Source organism: Lissotriton vulgaris, chromosome 5 (assembly GCF_964263255.1).
Source record: "Lissotriton vulgaris chromosome 5, aLisVul1.2, whole genome shotgun sequence".
NCBI classification, from domain to species: domain Eukaryota; kingdom Metazoa; phylum Chordata; class Amphibia; order Caudata; family Salamandridae; genus Lissotriton; species Lissotriton vulgaris.
The window spans coordinates 2,010,259,558-2,010,277,915 of record NC_141693.1 but is presented as its reverse complement, the minus strand read 5'-3'; the positions used below and the strand labels follow the sequence as shown (position 1 = coordinate 2,010,277,915).

Here is an 18,358-nt window from a genome sequence, read left to right as displayed (position 1 = left end):
TCCGGTAGAATGTTCTGGAAGGTGTTTATTAGAGTCGACAGCAGTACTTTTAAGGATGACGTACCAATTTTGCTGGAATGTTAAACATCAAGGGGCATATGACTCTAGAGCAAGGATGATAGCTTCTTTTTCCTTTACACAGATCGAAGTTTGACATCAGAATCAAGGGTTGGATGGGTCGGAAAATAGGTTCGGGCACCAAAATAAAAACGAGCACTGGCGTTGCCAATAGGTTTCGCATTTGGAAAGTTGGAGCTATTGGTTTTGTAAATGACATTTTATATTTATACTAGCAGCCCGCCCCAGCGTTGCCTGGGGCAGAAAGAGGCTAGGGGCAAAACACCCGCTCCCGCCCCGACCCACTCCCGCACCGACTCCCTCCTGCCCCGACTGACTTGCGCCCCCTCCCGCCCAGACTCACTCGCGCCCCCCTCCCGCCCAGACTCACTCGCGCCACCCTCCCGCCCAGACTCACTCGCGCCACCCTCCCGCCCCGACATTTTCATTTACTGCTGCCTCCTTACCTGTGCCGCCTCCTCACTCACTGCACAGCCGCTCGTAACTGCACCGCCCTCCTCCGTGTCGTCATCACACACGTCGCGTCGTGCCCAGCGCTAGGTCCCGGCCGGCGCTACTTTCAGGGGACTACTTTGTTTACAAACGTAATATTTTTAATTTACTTTTTTTAAAATTTATATAGCCTATGTCCATCTACACACTTTTCATAGATGTATCGGTTGTGTAGATTTGCGCTGTGGTTCCGAGTTTACCTGGCCAAAAGGTGCAAGTTCTCTCTTTATAATAGTAGTATAGATATAGATATATATACACGCATACATACATTTAGTTTTCACACCTGGATTAATCCACTTGAATGCACAGATTCACGTTTATCTATATCTATATCTATACTACTATTATAAAGAGAGAACTTGCATCTTTGGGCAAGGTAAACTCGAAAACTACACCACCAATCTGAACACCCAAGACATCTTAGAAAACCCCTGGGCAAGCAGAAGGACATAGGCTACATAAATTAAAAAAAAGTTCTTTAAAATATTTACAAATAAAAATAAAGTAGTCCCTTGCAAGTAGCGCCGGCCGCGACGTATGCGTGAGGGGAGTAGCGTCGTTCACAGCAACAGGAAGAGCGTGGACATGAGTAGCGCCTGCACGAGGGGAGGAGCGGAGTGCAACAGCAATACGGAGCCGCGAGAAGCGGAGGAGCAGTGGCAGCGCGGGGAGGTAAGTCGGGACCTGGGGTGGGGTTTACAAAGCCGGGTCGGGCGGGAGACTCGAGGCGCTATGCGCTATGCTCAATGCAAAATGCTCAATGTCGGGGCGGGGGGCGGCAGGCGGCGGGCTCAAAGCGGGAGGCGGTATAGCGAATGTCGGGGCGGGAGGCGGGAGGGATGCGGACTGGGCAATGTCGGTGGGGGGGGGGGGGTGCTTACAATGCTGCCCCCAGCCCCTTTCTGCCCCAGGCAACGCTGGGGCGGGCTGCTAGTTTTAATACAAAGTCATGAATTTACCCTTCTAAAACTGGCAATTTGCACACTGAAGCTCACACCAGTTTCCTCCTGTTCCATAACTACACTTACATTGAACTAAAAACGTACCTATATCATACTAACATTAAACCAGCATTGTTCTGTGTATGGACCAGCTTTCCGCTATTTGCTCATCTGTTCTTTTGAATATTGAGTATCATAAATAGTAATATTTGTTCATAGAGCATGATCTTTGAACTGTGGACTTCAATCCCTATAATCCTTAGAGGCGCTTCCGGTGGCACGTGGCCACTTCAAGGATCGATTGCAGGTTCTCAGCCGGGCAGGAGGGGATGTGTCCCACACAGCATTGCGCTGCACATACTAATTATGAAATATGCTTTTAGCTCTTGTAGTCTCCCCGTAGAAGTTCGTGATGTTATTATCAACACATCTCCGGGGCTGAGTAAGCTGCCACGTGACCTCTCGCACCAGAATCCTTCCTTTGGGGTATTCATATCTCTTTAAGCAGACTGCCCGGCTCGGTGCACGATCAGACACCGGGAAGTGCTAGCTGCTGTCTAGAGCGCCTCGAAGGCAGACGCCTGCTGCAGAAGGCGCGCGCTCGCAGCCCGTGATCTTTTAAACTAATATAGATATATTGTAATCGTCACGGTTACAATCGGAAATGGGGCGGAAAGTGACCGTGACCACGTGTGCCCTGAACCAGTGGGCTCTAGACTTTGAAGGTAACTTGGAAAGAATTGCAAAAAGTAAGTGATCTGCTGCGCATAGAAATGTTGCAAACGTGATTCCAACGCCTCTTCAGAGGTAGGAAACGCTATATAAATGCATGGTCAACATTGTACTCATTGCTGCTAAGCCGAGAGTTGCAGCAGAGCCGTGCTGTTGGACAGATGCACGCAAATTCTCAGAATTAGCAAGTGAAAGTGACGGGCTGTTCTCAGGCCAGGAAATGTGTGTTCTTCTAGCCAAAATGCATTGATTAGATAAATAATGCACTTCTCGGAAAGTCTGCAGCGCATAGAATGAGGCGGTGTCCGCACTTTTCAGATCAGCTGTACTGCATGAGAGAATCAGCACTTCTCACCATGGCTGTTGTATTTTTATTAGTACATGCCTGCATTTCCCGGAAGGACTGTTGTGCCGTAAATTGCATTACACTACCTATGCTTCGCCTCCCGCCTCCCGCCTCCCGCCTCTGCCTTACCTCACCACTCTCGGGCCCCCACCCGCACCGGCTCCCGCCTCGCCTTACCTGAGGCACCGCAGCACGTCACTCCTCGCCGCTCATCACCGCTCCTCCCGCCTGTCGTCATCACGCAGGTGTAGGTTGCGGTTAGCGCTACATCGCGGCCGGCGCTTGTTTTAGGGGACTACTTTGTTTTTAAACTTACATTTTTTAATGTACGTTTTTTTTTAAATTTTATGCAGCCTATGTCCTTCTACACACCCTGAGGATTACAACAATGTATTGGGTGTGTGGATTGGCGCTGTGGTTCCCGAGTTTACCTTGCCAAAAGGTGTCTGTTCTCTCTTTATAATAGTAGTATAGATATTGTTATTGACAATGCCAATAACGATATATAAATATAAAATGTCATTTACAAAACCAATAGCTCCAACTTTCCAAATGTGAAACCTATTGGCAACGCCAGTGCTTGTTACAATGTGTGTCAGATCTAAAATGGCCAACACATCTTTCCTCTGTCCCAAAGTATGGCCGCAGCACGCTTTGACGTTCTTACGTCATGCGTTACAGCTGGGGCATGCGCACCTTAACAGTACTTTTTCCGAAGAATCCTTAAAAAATAGTTAAAACACTCACGAGTGTCTCTCATGGACGCGATTTTCACTAGATGTTATCGGGTATCGCCATCCACATACTGGAACATAACCCGATGTCCAGTTAGTCTTCTTTACTCTACAGCAACATGATCTGCACTTAGCAGGACTCCAGGTTCCACGGTTCTTCTTTCCGATCATCGCCAGTGAGATAACGAAGCTACATCACACGCGTTGCAAGGTAATAATACTTTTATTACACAGACAGATAAATACATCCGTAAGATGAGCCTGGGTCTTAACTGTCCTCTCTGGAATCCTGAACACCACAGTGTTCTTGATTCCAGAAATGACAGCACAACACCACACAAGTGCCTTCATAGGTCACTCAGTAGCTGTGCTGGCATCATTCGTCTGTCTCACTCATGTCTAGCGCCTTCATAGGTCACTCAGTAGCTGTGCTGGCATCATTCGTCTGTCTCACTCATGTCTAGCGCCTTCATAGGTCACTCAGTAGCTGCGCTGGCATCATTCATGTATCTCTGCCGTGTCTAGCACCTTCATAGCACCATCAGTGGCTGCGCTGGCATCATTTGTGTATCTCACTCATGTCTAGCACCATCATGGGTCACTCAGTAGCCGTGCTGGCATCATTCGTGTATCTCACTCATGTCTAGCGCCTTCATAGGTCACTCAGTAGCTGTGCTGACATCATTCGTGTGGCTGGCTAATGTCTAGTGCCTTCATAGGTCACTCAGTAGCTGTGCTGGCATCATTCGTCTGTCTCACTCATGTCTAGCGCCTTCATAGGTCACTCAGTAGCTGCGCTGGCATCATTCATGTATCTCTGCCGTGTCTAGCACCTTCATAGCACCATCAGTGGCTGCGCTGGCATCATTTGTGTATCTCACTCATGTCTAGCGCCTTCATAGGTCACTCAGTAGCTGTGCTGGCATCATTAGTCTGTTTCACTCATGTCTAGTGCCTTCATAGGTCACTCAGTAGCTGTGCTGGCATCATTCGTGTATCTCACTCATGTCTAGCGCCTTCATAGGTCACTCAGTAGCTGTGCTGGCATCATTAGTCTGTCTCACTCATGTCTAGTGCCTTCATAGGTCACTCAGTAGCTGTGCTGGCATAATTCGTGTATCTCACTCATGTCTAGCGCCTTCATAGGTCACTCAGTAGCTGTGCTGGCATAATTCGTGTATCTCACTCATGTCTAGCGCCTTCATAGGTCACTCAGTAGCTGTGCTGGCATCATTCGTCTGTCTCACTCATGTCTAGTGCCTTCATAGGTCACTCAGTAGCTGTGCTGGCATCATTCGTGTATCTCACTCATGTCTAGCGCCTTCATAGGTCACTCAGTAGCTGTGCTGGCATCATTCGCGTGTCTAGCTCATGTCTAGCGCCTTCATAGGTCACTCAGTAGCTGCGCTGGCATCATTCGTGTGTCTGGATCCTGTCTAGCGCCTTCATAGTTCACTCAGTAGCTGCGCTGGCATCATTCGTGTGTCTGGCTCATGTCTAGCGCCTTCATAGTTCACTCAGTAGCTCCACTGGCATCATTTGTGTGTCTGGCTCATGTCTAGCGCCTTCATAGCTCCCTCAGTGGCTGCGCTGGCATCATTCGTGTATCTCACTCATGTCTAGCGCCATCATGGGTCACTCAGTAGCCGTGCTGGCATCATTCGTGTATCTCACTCATGTCTAGCGCCTTCATACGTCACTCAGTAGCTGTGCTGGCATCATTCGTCTGTCTCACTCATGTCTAGCGCCTTCCCAGGTCCTTCAGGAGCTGTGACTGCATGATTCGTGTATCTCACTCATGTCGAGCGCCTTCATAGGTCACTCAGTAGCTGTGCTGGCATCATTCGTGTGTCCGGCTAATGTCTAGTGCCTTCATAGGTCACTCCGTAGCTGTGCTGGCATCATTCGTGTATCTCACTCATGTCTAGCGCCTTCATAGCTCCATCAGTGGCTGTGCTCTCTCTGAGCTTTGAGTTGTAGTGAGAGATGAGGCAGGAATACGGCCCTGGTGCGAGAGGGGGACCGGATGGTCTTTGAGCTTTGCGGACATTAGAGGCGGCTCTCCCCTGGGCCGGCGCCTGACTCTGCAGGCAGTGTGAGCGGCCCGGCTCGGAGGCGGGTGTCATCAGCTACAGCTGGTGAGTCCAGTACGCGCGCTGGGAGAAGTGCCTGTGGGAACTATGTTACGGGTTTGCAGGACTGTACTGCAAGCCCGCTGTGCTTGCGTGTGGGAGCAGAGACCAGCGCGCAGAGAGGGCAGGGCAGGGGAGCCTCTCGCTCACGGCCAGTCGAGCTGCTATCCCACACTTCACTAGTGAATTCACTAATTGAATGGGCGCCCTGAGACGTTTTGAGGGGAAGCACCGTGGTGACCTAGACAGTCTCACTTGTACAGTTCAAGCACCCCGATGTTATGATTGAACCAGAGAATCAGTAGCAGGGGCAACACAAAGAAAGGACCACTCCCCTCAGGTCGCTGCTAAAACATGGACCCCGGTAGCAAACATTAAGAAAGGACCATGCAGGATTGCGGAAGCAGGCTTGGCTTGGAAAGAGTAATAGGACTAATCCACAGATAAAGAAGCAGCCATCTTGAAACGATCAACTCACTATATGATCTACATACACTAGGATATAGCAAGATTAGGGAGCCCTAGCACTACCTAAAACTGGGACATAGTAAGACAAGGTAATCTCATACCATAGGATGGTATGAGATTGTTTCTGCTGGTAGGTCTGGGGGCGGGTGTACAAAGGGGCCCCATAAAGTCGGTCTCCAACTCTAGTGAGACTGTTTGTCCTCTGCTGATACACCCTACCAGTCCTCGCAAAATGGCGGCCACCTAGAGGCTTCGGCAGCAACTGTCTGACGTGGGCACCCTTCAGTGTGGGGACTGACGCCTTCCCCCCTCCCTCTCCTCAACCCTGTGGGGGCCCGACACCTTCTGCCCTACTAAGCGGTGATTGAGCCCGTTAATTGCTGAGCACCACAGGAGGGCGGGAAGCCTCACACTCTCTTCAGCGCAGCAAGTCCTCTGCTGATACATCGTTTAGGCCTTTTACAGCTGCGCAGCAAGTAGTGCCAGCTGCGCAGCAAGTAGTGCCAGCTGCATCGTTATGGCCTTTTACAGCTGCGCAGCAAGTAGTGCCAGCTGCTTTGTTTAGGCCTTTTTACAGCTGCGCAGCAAGTAGTGCCAGCTGCATCGTTATGGCCTTTTACAGCTGCGCAGCAAGTAGTGCCAGCTGCACCGTTTAGGCCTTTTACAGCTGCGCAGAAAGTAGTGCCAGCTGCACCGTTTATGACACCTTTCTCCGTGGGGACATTTTTGATTGAGTCAGGACTCTCGCTGCATTGGCAGCAACCTTGACATTGTGGTTTCTGATTAGGGTCCAATAGTGGTCTGCTGAGATTATGGGCGTACAATGCGGTTGGTGCCGAATGTGCTTATGTTACAGGCTGATGCTAAGTACAGTGATCACCAATAGTCACTGGGTGTTCGTTTGTGATCTGCTTTACTTTGACTAATTGTGCATTGTGATGGTTTTGACAGTGATCCAGTTGGTCCTATCATATGTAATCATTTCCCTTGTAAATATTATCTTGTGCCAGTTAGTTTCATATACACCTAGATTAAGGGCCCAACAAATACCCACCTCTCTTCCCTGACGGCACATTAGTTCAGTTTTCCACTCCCGACGCCTGGAATATGGGCCCCCTTTTAGTCCTTATACTTCTCATCACCACCGCTCTCCTTGTAACACCCGTCTTATACCCCCCCCCACTCTTTCTCACGTTCCCAACATGGCCACCTCTCGAGTTAAGGATGGAACTAACTGCTACAAAATCATCTATCCTCCCGGCCAAACTAAAGCTTCAGTAAAGCGATTGAAGCATAAGACTATTGAACGTTTCCCTGATTCCCTTTTTGTTGACCAATTTTACAATTGTCGTTCTGGGAGGCGCAAACATGATTTCATTTTCTTCACTCACGACACCCCTTCTTGGTCCTCCAGCTTATTTAATTCCCTTAACGTCACCTCCTCCTCCTCTATTCCTCATGGGAAACAACTAAAGATTTCCTCCTCTGCGTATTTCAAAGGCTCCCTCACCATCTCAATCTATAACAATGGTACTGTCTTGATCCAAGGCAAAGACTCCTGTCTCTCTCTCTTTGACCACCTCTTCCCCTCCATACTCCCCTCCTCTGCGAACAGATTTTCCCCAGACTCATCTATCTCCACCCTTTACTCCCTTTCTCCTCCCCTGACCCCCCCTACACTCCAATAGGCTGCACCCTCTGGAGGCTCAGGTCAGCCCTCTTCCCTCCCCCTCCCTTGTGCCCTCCTCTCCCTTTCCTCCCACTTCACAGTATGCCCCCCCCCCCTTCGTCACGTCAGCCTTACCACTAGGTAATACGCTCCTCGTCCAATCCGCACCGTCCCGGTACCCCAATCTCATCTCGTCCCCCTATTCCTATCTGCTACTCCCTTTTTTTAGTCCACCCCTCCGCCAACCTCCTCCCCAGCTAACTTTCCTTATGCTTCCCTCTCCCCCCTCTTCTCTACCCCCTCCTCCCCTCTCTTCTTTCCCTGATTTCTTCACAATCCCATTGTATCTCTCTCCTTCCCCCCACTCCTCCAGCTGTGCTGTGCTGCCCCCTTTTCCCCCATTGGTAACCCTTTCCCTCTCCCCCATCTGGCCCAGCAGAACCATTTCCTTTCTTCAACTTCCCCTTCTCCCAACCCCCCTCACTCTGCCAGATGCCGGTTCCCTCACAGCCACCTCTCCTAGCTGACAGGACCTCTCCAACCACCTCCCCTCTTTTCCTCCCAAACCTCCTACACTCCTATGACCCCTCACAGTCCTCCCCTCTCCTTCTACCCCACCGTCTTGATCCGCACCCATCTCCCCCTAAATTTGTCCTTAATTCCTTTCCTTCGTGCAACGCCAACAAAGACCACTCTCCCTTCACCTCTGATACACCAACCCCCGCTCACAACCTCCACCTTTCCCCACCTATGAACCCTACACCCCAACTCTCCTCCTGTCCTCCCACCTCTCCCTGCCTTCCATCATCAATTTCACCCCCTCCTTCTGCCATCAAGACACCTAACCTTCGTTGCTCTGCCCTACTCTCTCTTGAAAATAAGCTATTCTCTCTTATCACCTCCATCTCCCAGCTTGTAGCTTCCATTTCACTTTTAAGGTCTAAGATTTCCACTTTCCCATTCACCTCAACTCCTTTGGAAAACACTCATCTTCCCACGAGATGCACCTCGCCCCCCTCACCCTATCATAGCCAAGCATAACCTGTTGTCTGCAAACATCGCTCACTCACACCAGCCCTTGAACGCCACCCTTCAACCAGCATCTCCGAGTAACCCAACTATCTACACTATTCCGACCATCTCTTCTGTCAGAACCAAGCATCCACCTAAACCCTCCCGTGCACCCTCGTATAAGTATAATATGCCTATCACCCTTCTTAGCCCAAGTGCCCCGTCACCAAAACAGTCTCAACAGAGCTGCGATGTCTGCTCCACAACTGCAGATCTGCAATAAAACACAAACTCGAAATCTATGATACCATCACCCATCACAATATTGACATGTTCTTCCTAACAGAGACCTGGTTCAAAGATACCTCTCACTCTATGTTTGATGTCCTATTACCCACAGGCTATTCTATTTTTAGAAATGACAGACCTATCAAAGTTGGGGGAGGTGTTGCAGTCATCTTTAGAAACTCCCTTCAACTTAAGGCTTCTCCCATCAGCGCCTTCCGCACTTTTGAATGTCTTTCTCTTGAGCTTCAACTACACCAGCGCGCACCCCTCAGATTTCATGTCATTTACCGCCCACCTGGCAGCGGCCCTTCGTTTATGGAGGAACTCACTGACTTCATCAGCGACCAATACGCACAAAGTGACACTCAGACCTTTGTGGGTGACTTCAACCTCCACTGGGGCTCCCTGCAAGACTCTTCCGTGAACTCGCTGGCCACCTTCCTCTCTACAAACGATCTTATCCAACACTGCACAGAATCAACACACGCTAAGGGCTCAATCCTGGGCCTTGTTATTTCCAAAGCAGGCATGCTTTCTATCACTACCCCTATTCACGTAGACTGGTCTGACCACCTCCTCATTCCATTCTCTCTCTTCACCTATCACACTCTATAACTCCTGGTTCCGTGACGCTAAAAATATTGACACTGTTTCCCTCTGTGAATCAGCTTTGCTGTCACTTCCAAGGCTAGACCCGAACCTAGATGTTGATGATCTCACCTCACAATGCCTCTCAGTCCTCGCAGTCGAAATCAATAGCGTCGCTCCTCTCCAAAGCAAAAAGAAAAGGCCCATTCCCTCAGCACCCTGGTTCAACAAATCCCTATATGAAGAAAGGAAGCGCCTAAGACTCCTGGAGAAACAATGGAGGCAAGCACTCTCCACCGATAATTTGGCCACGCTTCGTTCAGCACGATCCAAGTACCACAAGCACACTTCAGAACCCTCCTTGACTCAGCCAAAAATAGACCCAAAAAACTATTTGATCTCATCAAGAATACTAACTACTCTCCCCCAACCTCCAAGTTGGAGGATTCTACAAAGAAAGCTGCTGATTTCGCTGTATTCTTTGACGAAAAAGTGAAATCACATGTGGTTCAGGTCGCTCATCCTACCCCTCCAGAGGAGCGCAAATCACTAACAATTTGGCAGAACTTCGACCCCATCTCTGAAGATGTCCTCCTCGAAACAAAGCCCTCCAACCATTCTCTTGGCCCCATCCCAAGTGCGATTGCCATTGACTTCTATACCCATTCTCTTCCCTATTGGACCACTCTGGTCAACCTCTCCCTCTGTCAAGGCTCTCTTCCTGTTCCCCTCAAAACTGGGCAGGTCACCCCTCTGCTTAAAAATCCCACTGCGGATGCGAATGACCTCAACAACGTCCGCCCCATCACTAACCTACCCTTTCTTGCGAAGATCACAGAAAGATGTGTTGCGAAACAACTCTCTCGTCATATCAAGGACAATGATCTTCTTGACAATTGTCAGTCCGGCTTCATCCAAAACTGCAGCACTGAAACTGCCCTACTGCAAGTGATCGATGACGCGCTGCGAATACTAGACTCGGGCGGGGGGGGGGGGGACACTGTCAATCACAACATCCTCCTCAACACTCTTCAACAGAGAATGGGCATGGAGGGCACTGTGCTTAAATGGTTTGCTTCTTTCATCTCAGATAGATCCCAAATGATCACAATAGCGAACAGCCTTTCATCTCCTTCGGCGGTGGGTTAAGGTGTTCCACAAGGCTCTATTCTTGCACCCACATTGTTCAATCTCTATTTGGAACCACTGGGAAATCTCCTAAGTAAATCTGGGGTCAACTATCATCTCTACGCAGACAACACTCAAATCTTCCTCAAGGTTGCCTTCACTCACGATCTCTCCGTCCTATGCTCTACCCTCGACTCCATTCAAAACGGGATGTCAACACATCAACTGATTCTGAATCCCTCCAACTGAATTCCTCCTCCTCTCCTCCTCACTTTCTCCTCCCCCGGTTCAATCATAGATGGACCAGATGAATCTACTGAATAATAAACCCATCATTGTCGGCAGCGCAAAATCCCTTGGTGTCATATTAGACACAAAACTTGCAAAGTCTGCCCGATACCAACTGCGCCTTCTTTGGGGGATTCGTCGCTTCTTCCCGGAGCATGACCTTAAAACCCTGGTGCAATCGCTGGTCATCTCCAGACTGGACTACTGCAATTCTCTCCTGACTGGCCTCCCCAAATCACACCTGTCCCCCCTTAAGTCTGTTCTCCATTCAGCAGCTCGTTTCATTTATGGGGCCAAAAGAAGCGATCACATCACACCGATGTTATCCACCCTCCGCTGGCTTCCCATCGAGGCTAGAGCTATCTACAAGACTGCCTGCATCACCCACAAAGCCTTGCACTCCTCCTCTCCTCGCTTCCTGGCGAATAAACTGAAACTCTCTGGAGGCTCTAGACCATCACGTAATGCGGAAAATCTATTGCTTGAACCTCCCACTTTCAAGAAGGAAAGATCGATGGCCCAATCCTTTTCAGGCAGTGCAGTGAGAATCTGGAACTCACTTCCACCTCAGCTCCGGACCACCACCACCTCCTCCCAGGCCTTCAAAACTGACCTCAAAGTTCTCCTCCTTCAAAGACCCCTCCAAATGTAATCCATGCCCTCTCTATTATCTGAAGGAAGCCCTTCCATTATAGAAAAATCTACTTTACATGACTATGGAAGTGTCTCCCAGTGTTTTCTTGTGGTTTGAGACTGCCATTTAATGCAGTATTATCTTTCTATCTGTGTTTGGTACTCGTGTGTAACATGCAACTGTCACTTTCTCTTGTAACACACTGTTTGCTCCTCCTACATTTGTTTGTTTTCGATACTTGCACAAGTGCCACCATTGCCTACGTAACGTTTGTTCTTGTGCTTGAGTGTCCTCCATATATTGCAGTATTATACATCTGTTTATTTTTTACGCTTTTTGTAACCTGCACACATGTCACTCTTTCCTCCTGTAATGCACCGTTTGCTACTTCTTGTATTTTGTTGGCTCACGATTGTCATTTTTGCTTCATTTAATGTAACGTTTGCTTTTGTATTTTGTTCACTTGTAACGTTCTCCTGTATCAGTTCTGTTCATATTGTGAAGCCTCTGACACCTCCGGATAAAGTCTGCGCTATATAAAAACGCATAAATAAATAGTCAGCCACGGGTACTTTCAAACCCTCATCCTTGGGATGACCTCTGACCTCTAAGATAATATATTTTGAGTGAGTGACTGAGTGCCCGAGGGCAGCACGGCGCTGTCCCATTGACCAAGAACTCTCCTGAAGTCTGTGTTCTGAGTTTCAATCGTTTACACATTTTCCATGATTAATTCTCGTTTGTCTCCGGCGCAGGCCAACATTGGGCAGGACGAGGACTTCGAAGCCGCCAGGAAGAAAGCCTTACAGCTGGGAGCCAAAAAGGTGAGCTGGGATTGTAGCCCTGGGGGCCCAGACTGCCACCCCCGCAGGGGGCGAGGGGGGAGCTGGGGTAAGGGGGCGAATGTAGTGTGTAATGGAGAGAGCTTCAGATTGGTGCCTCTGAAATGTGAAGAAGTCGCTCAAGATTAAAATATCGACAGGGAGAGAGAAATGTATTTTTACTATCTACGGGTTTGATGTACAAATCTTTTTGCACACCAGTGCTATTTAGATGCAGAAAAAGCAAGCACTGGAAATGCAATAGGTCTCACATTTGCTGGAGTTAGAGCGATCGCAATTGTAAACGACAGTGGCTTTTGCCCATGTGTTAGGAGTTGTATTTATGTGGTGTGTAGTGGAAATATGTAGGTTGGATTGGAATTCTTAGCTGTGGATTTGTGAGGCGTGGAAATGTGTGTTGTGGAGTGGCTCTGTGTAGTGGAATACTGTGGCCTGGTGTGCAGTGAAACTATGTGGATAGTAATAACGTGTTATGGAGTGTACTGGAATTACGTGGAGTGGGATTGTGTGTTATGGAGTGTAATTATGTGGAAGGATGTGTTGTGTTGTGGTGTAGTGTCTATTGAAGTTTAATTATGTGGTGTGCTGTAGATTTTTAGTGCCGTGATGTGGATTTCTGTGTTCTGGATTGAATTTGTGTAATTGTGTTGTTGAGATGGACAATATGGTTTGGTGTTGAATGTTGTGGTGTGGATTGGAAATGCCCACCAGTGCAGGCAAAGTGGGTCAGCCCCCCCCCTTCAGCGGTGGCTGTTTTTCCTGTGATAGAATTTCCAGGGACCACGTGCACATTCACTTGCAAAGTAGATCACTTCTGTGCAAAGGCTGTTGGGCCAATTTCTCCTTCAAACAAAAATCAGACCGATGACGTATCCTGTTTTTGCAGCAGGGCAACGTTTCTTTAATATGGCCCTAGAGATAAAGCATTAGTCTTTCTGGTTGGATGGGCTTCTTTTAAGGTCGATCACACCCAAAAACCTTATATTCGCTGAGGTGAGGAACCAGGTAATGGAATTTAAAAATTCTGCTGCCTCGTGTTTGCAGAGCACTGGTGCAAGGTCCGAGGCTTGTTTGTGTCTGACGGGGCTGCGGCGGGTTGTCGCGATCTGCCCTCAAGCTGTTTGTACCCTTGTCACTGAGGTAGAAAGCTAATGTTCTGTTGGCTGGGTCTGCTTCAGGTCTCTTTAAGACATCCATGACGTCTGTTCTCCAAGCCCCGATAGTGATAGGCTGCAGTGCTTCATATGCAAATCAGCAAGTAAAATCAATGAAGTAAGTGTGAATTAGACAGGTTATTTAACTAATTAAAGGGTGGATTGATGTCGGGGTAGTGGCGCCTCAAGGGGAAATGCACCTTATTTCAAATGTGCAATGCCCTTAGTGCAGTGCTCGTAAGGTAGGCAGAACCACCCCTCTCCCTACAATGTGGTCTAGACCACTCGGCTCATAAATCACATTCCCCAGCACACTCCAAGTATCTTGCATTTCGTAAGCCACAAGTCTGTGTCGACAAAATTATCAATTTCTTTATTCTTCTTCTCTTGTGAAATCACCAAATTCAGCCAACACTTGTTTCGTCGTTAAACTGATATCAAATCCCAAGACTATTCTTTCGAAACTTACAGCGCACTCAAACAAACTCTAAATGATGATGCGGGGTGTACGAGCCACCGCTGAAGTCTTTCTGAATAACAAATAATTTGGAAACAGTGACTCGAGTGATATCCCGCTAAAGTTACCAACAAACTCTCGATATATTTGGTCTTGGGGGACAAGTGAAATTTTAGAGCAATAGTAATCAGCGAGTGACGGATTATGGGTTGGACTCCTCACCATAAACGAAGTAAAATACTGGAATTTATGAGCCTTGAGGAAGTTGTGGGATTTGATACCCAATTAACAACGAAACACGTGTTGGCTGAAATTGGTGTCTTCAGGAGAGAAGAATAAAGAAATTGAATGATTTTGTCGACACAGACTTGTGGCTTACGAAATGCAAGACACTTAGAGTGTGCTGGGGAATGTGATTTATAGATATGGTATGTAACTGGTCGTACACCTCGATAAACCTCCACTCATGCTTGTCTGCAGCACCTCGTGCTTATGCACAGCTAACAACTCAGCTCACCACAACTGGAATGTTTACAATCCTCCCACACCAGACCCCACAGCTCTCACAGAGACCAGCCATAACCCACATTCTATCAACCATGCACTCTTTAAAGCTGTCTTGTAATTCGATGTGAAGCGGAGCGCTCTACAGCCTTTCAATCCGTATGAAGCGCTATGTACATTCTGCAATATCCACTCCTCTAAAGTTGGGGTGGGCCGAATTTGCGTACTCGCGCTAAGCCAAGGTTCGCGAAACAATAAATCTACGCGAGCATGCAAAAGTTCTGTAAACACGTGGAATTGCTTGTTCAACCGGTTTGCGATGCTTTTTTCCTGTTCGTGAACTCTGTTTGCGTGCTCGGGGGGAAATATCTCACGAACACGCAGTTTGAATGCGCAAACAAGCAAAAAATTCAATGAAGCCGCAGATCGTGGAATTTTTGGCAATTCCTCATTCTCAGCTGAATGAACTGTACTGCTAAGGCCTACTCTAAAGTAAAGGCAAGATGACATAATAATGGGTAGAGGATATGGAATAACGGCAAGAGCTGCCAGCCTTAGAACTGGAGAGACCGGTTTGAGTCTGGATGTCGGCTCAAATGTCTGATTCTGGGATAATCACTTAATCTCCCTGTGCCTACAAAAACAAGCCTTAAATAGTAACAACAGAACTTTATTTTTTACATCGGAAAGCCCATGTACTGTAAACAATTAGTTAGTCAGGTGGACATATAAATAAACGTTTTGAGATTTGACTCGTACTAGTGAACAGTAGGTTGGAAAACACGGTGTTCTCTACAGTCCATAAATTCTGACCAATAAGTTAACTTTATTTACAGGGCAAGGCTCACTTCCTAGAACTGCAGACTTGGGAAGTGTAGAACCTGGTTTGAGCCCCGGCATCAGTTCAACATCACATGATTGTGACAAATAACATAATATTCCTGTGCCTAACAAAATCAGTTTGCTTTTCAAGTTAGCAATGTGGCATATCAAACAGAGCTGCCAACTTTGAGCTTGGGTGACCAGGTCCAAGTCTCAGCGTCAGCTCTACAAAAAAATGCAGATGATAAATTAATATAAACTCATTACAAATGTAATTAAACAATGGTTGAACAGGTACAGGATCGGGTGAACAAATGTGGTAGCAAAAGAAAACAAGCGGTAGGGGGAAGTGGACGGGACAGGTGCTCTCAGAAAGCATCTTTTTGCAAAGGTGTAGTACTTAAACACCATCTTTTATAGGTGTAGTACTTAAACACCATCTTTTATAGGTGTAGTACTTAAACACCATCTTTTATAGGTGTAGTACTTAAACACCATCTTTTATAGGTGCAGTACTTAAACACCATCTTTTATAGGTGTAGTACTTAAACACCATCTTTTATAGGTGTAGTACTTAAACCCCATCTTTTTCGTGAAGCAGTTGTGTTTCCCAACAGAACTCTTTGTGGCTTTTTAATGTCTCTGTAAACGCGCAGCCTCCTGGCCTCTATGGAGGCAGCACCAATTTACCAATGGGTTTCACATATTACTGTACCTTGCAGGCAGACACTTAATAGCTGATAAAATGCATTTTGATCTGAGGAGTGAGACTGCAAGTGGAGGCCTCAAGTCGCTCTTGAATTAGGTGTGAGAAAAGTTATGTGTTTAATCCACTCATCCCGTGAGGAGCATTTAACCACCCATGTGAGTTTAGCATTAGGAGAAAAACAGACAATCAAACTTTGAACGTTTGAGTGATCGGAGAAGCAGAGATCTTGATTGTGATCGGAGAAGCAGAGGTCTTGATTGTGATCTGAGAAGCAGAGGTCTTGGTAGTGATCGGAGAAGCAGAGGTCTTGGTAGTGATCGGAGAAGCAGAGGTCTTGGTAGTGATCGGAGAAGCAGAGGTCTTGGTAGTGATCGGAGAAGCAGAGGTCTTGATAGTGATCGGAGAAGCAGAGGTCTTGATAGTGATCGGAGAAGCAGAGGGCTTGATTGTGCTCGGAGAAGCAGAGGGCTTGATTGTGCTCGGAGAAGCAGAGGGCTTGATTGTGCTCGGAGAAGCAGAGGGCTTGATTGTGCTCGGAGAAGCAGAGGGCTTGATTGTGCTCGGAGAAGCAGAGGGCTTGATTGTGCTCGGAGAAGCAGAGGGCTTGATTGTGCTCGGAGAAGCAGAGGGCTTGATTGTGCTCGGAGAAGCAGAGGGCTTGATTGTGCTCGGAGAAGCAGAGGGCTTGATTGTGCTCGGAGAAGCAGAGGGCTTGATTGTGCTCGGAGAAGCAGAGGGCTTGATTGTGCTGGGAGAAGCAGAGGGCTTGATGTTGACTGGAGAAGCAGAGGGCTTGATGTTGACTGGAGAAGCAGAGGGCTTGATGTTGACTGGAGAAGCAGAGGGCTTGATGTTGACTGGAGAAGCAGAGGGCTTGATGTTGACTGGAGAAGCAGAGGGCTTGATGTTGACTGGAGAAGCAGAGGGCTTGATGTTGACTGGAGCAGCAGAGGTCTTGATGTTGACTGGAGAAGCAGAGGTCTTGATGTTGACTGGAGAAGCAGAGGTCTTGATGTTGACTGGAGAAGCAGAGGTCTTGATGTTGACTGGAGAAGCAGAGGTCTTGATAGTGATCAGAGAAAAAGGTCTTGATAAGCGGAGGTCTTGAAAGAACACTAACAGGCAGGTCGCTCAGGAGTAACACTGCAACATGTGATGAGTGCCAAAAGTAGTGAGTACCTGGAAAGACCTTGTGTGGTGTAGGAGAACTTTCCTACCCAGGAAGTGAGGGTAAAGCTGGATTCAGAGTTGGGCCTCTGTGTCTGTACACAAGTTGAGCCCATTACTGTAGATGAATGGTAGTAAAGGACCTAGAGCCGTGTTTTCACTTCATCACTGCCGTGGCAGACCTAGAGCCGTGTTTGGCCCCTCATTACTACAGTAGTGGACCTAGAGCCGTGTTTTCACCTCATCACTGCGGTGGTGTGACTAAGAGCCGTGTTTTCACCTAATTACTGCCGTGATGGACCTTGTGCTGTGTTTTCAACTCATCACTGCCGTGGCGGAATGAGGTTAATGGCTCTTGGCTTTTATTGCAACATTTATATAGCAATAATTACCCCTATGCGGGGCACTGACGTGCGTGCTTACATGGGTAGCACTCTATAGAATGTAGTGTGTTTGGCTGGAAGTATGTTGTCTTTGTTTTGATCCTATGTGGGAACTTCTTCCATGTTTTGGGTAATGACCCCTGAGGTGTGGTTAGAGTGTTGTAGGACACAGTGCTTAGCAGAGCGATGAACGAGTGTGAGAGATAGACCTGCAGTTTATGGTTGTGAGTCCGATGACCGCTTTGAACAGGTCTGGAGGTCCCTGCATGGTATACCCTAAATAATCGCAGTCCACTCAGCTGGTTTATTCACTGACTTGCTCACCCTGGGATATTTTGTTTAACCTCTTCCATGCTGATGACAGAACGGTTCCGTCATCCGCATCGGTTGAGCTGTGCTGATGACGGAACCGTTCCGTCATGACTCCGCCCGCGCAAGGCGGAGTCAGCACAGGCGGAAAATACGCCCCGCACGGAAAGGGTTAAAGTCTGTGACTGTCCTAGCCAGACATGAATAAGGGGGATGGAGAAACAGAGGGTGGAGGGGGTGAGGCTGTGGGATGGACTTTGGTAATATCATTCAATATATGAATGTGACTGCAAGAAGCCGCCCTGGTATGTAGCTGGTCGGGACCTCTAGTCGCGGACTCTATCAGAGTGCTCCAGCGTTGCCTGGCAGATCTCTTCCGCGACTCCACACCTGCTCACTTGTGATGGGTAGTTTATTGCTGTGGACTGTGCAGAACTGGATGATGGACCTGACCCACTGCAGGTTTGAAAATGTTGGTG

General features: G+C 48.1%; 1 protein-coding gene across 2 annotated transcripts in view; it reads left to right on the top strand.

The window, feature by feature from the left end:
- The window catches only part of ASS1 (argininosuccinate synthase 1), a 286,380-nt gene that overhangs the window by 68,642 nt on the left and 199,380 nt on the right, over positions 1-18,358 (top strand). For both annotated transcript variants that reach the window (XM_086924816.1, XM_086924817.1), the window contains exon 4: positions 12,288-12,356. In XM_086924816.1, coding sequence (XP_086780942.1) covers positions 12,288-12,356 — 69 coding nt within the window. The remainder of the gene's footprint in view (positions 1-12,287; positions 12,357-18,358) is intronic.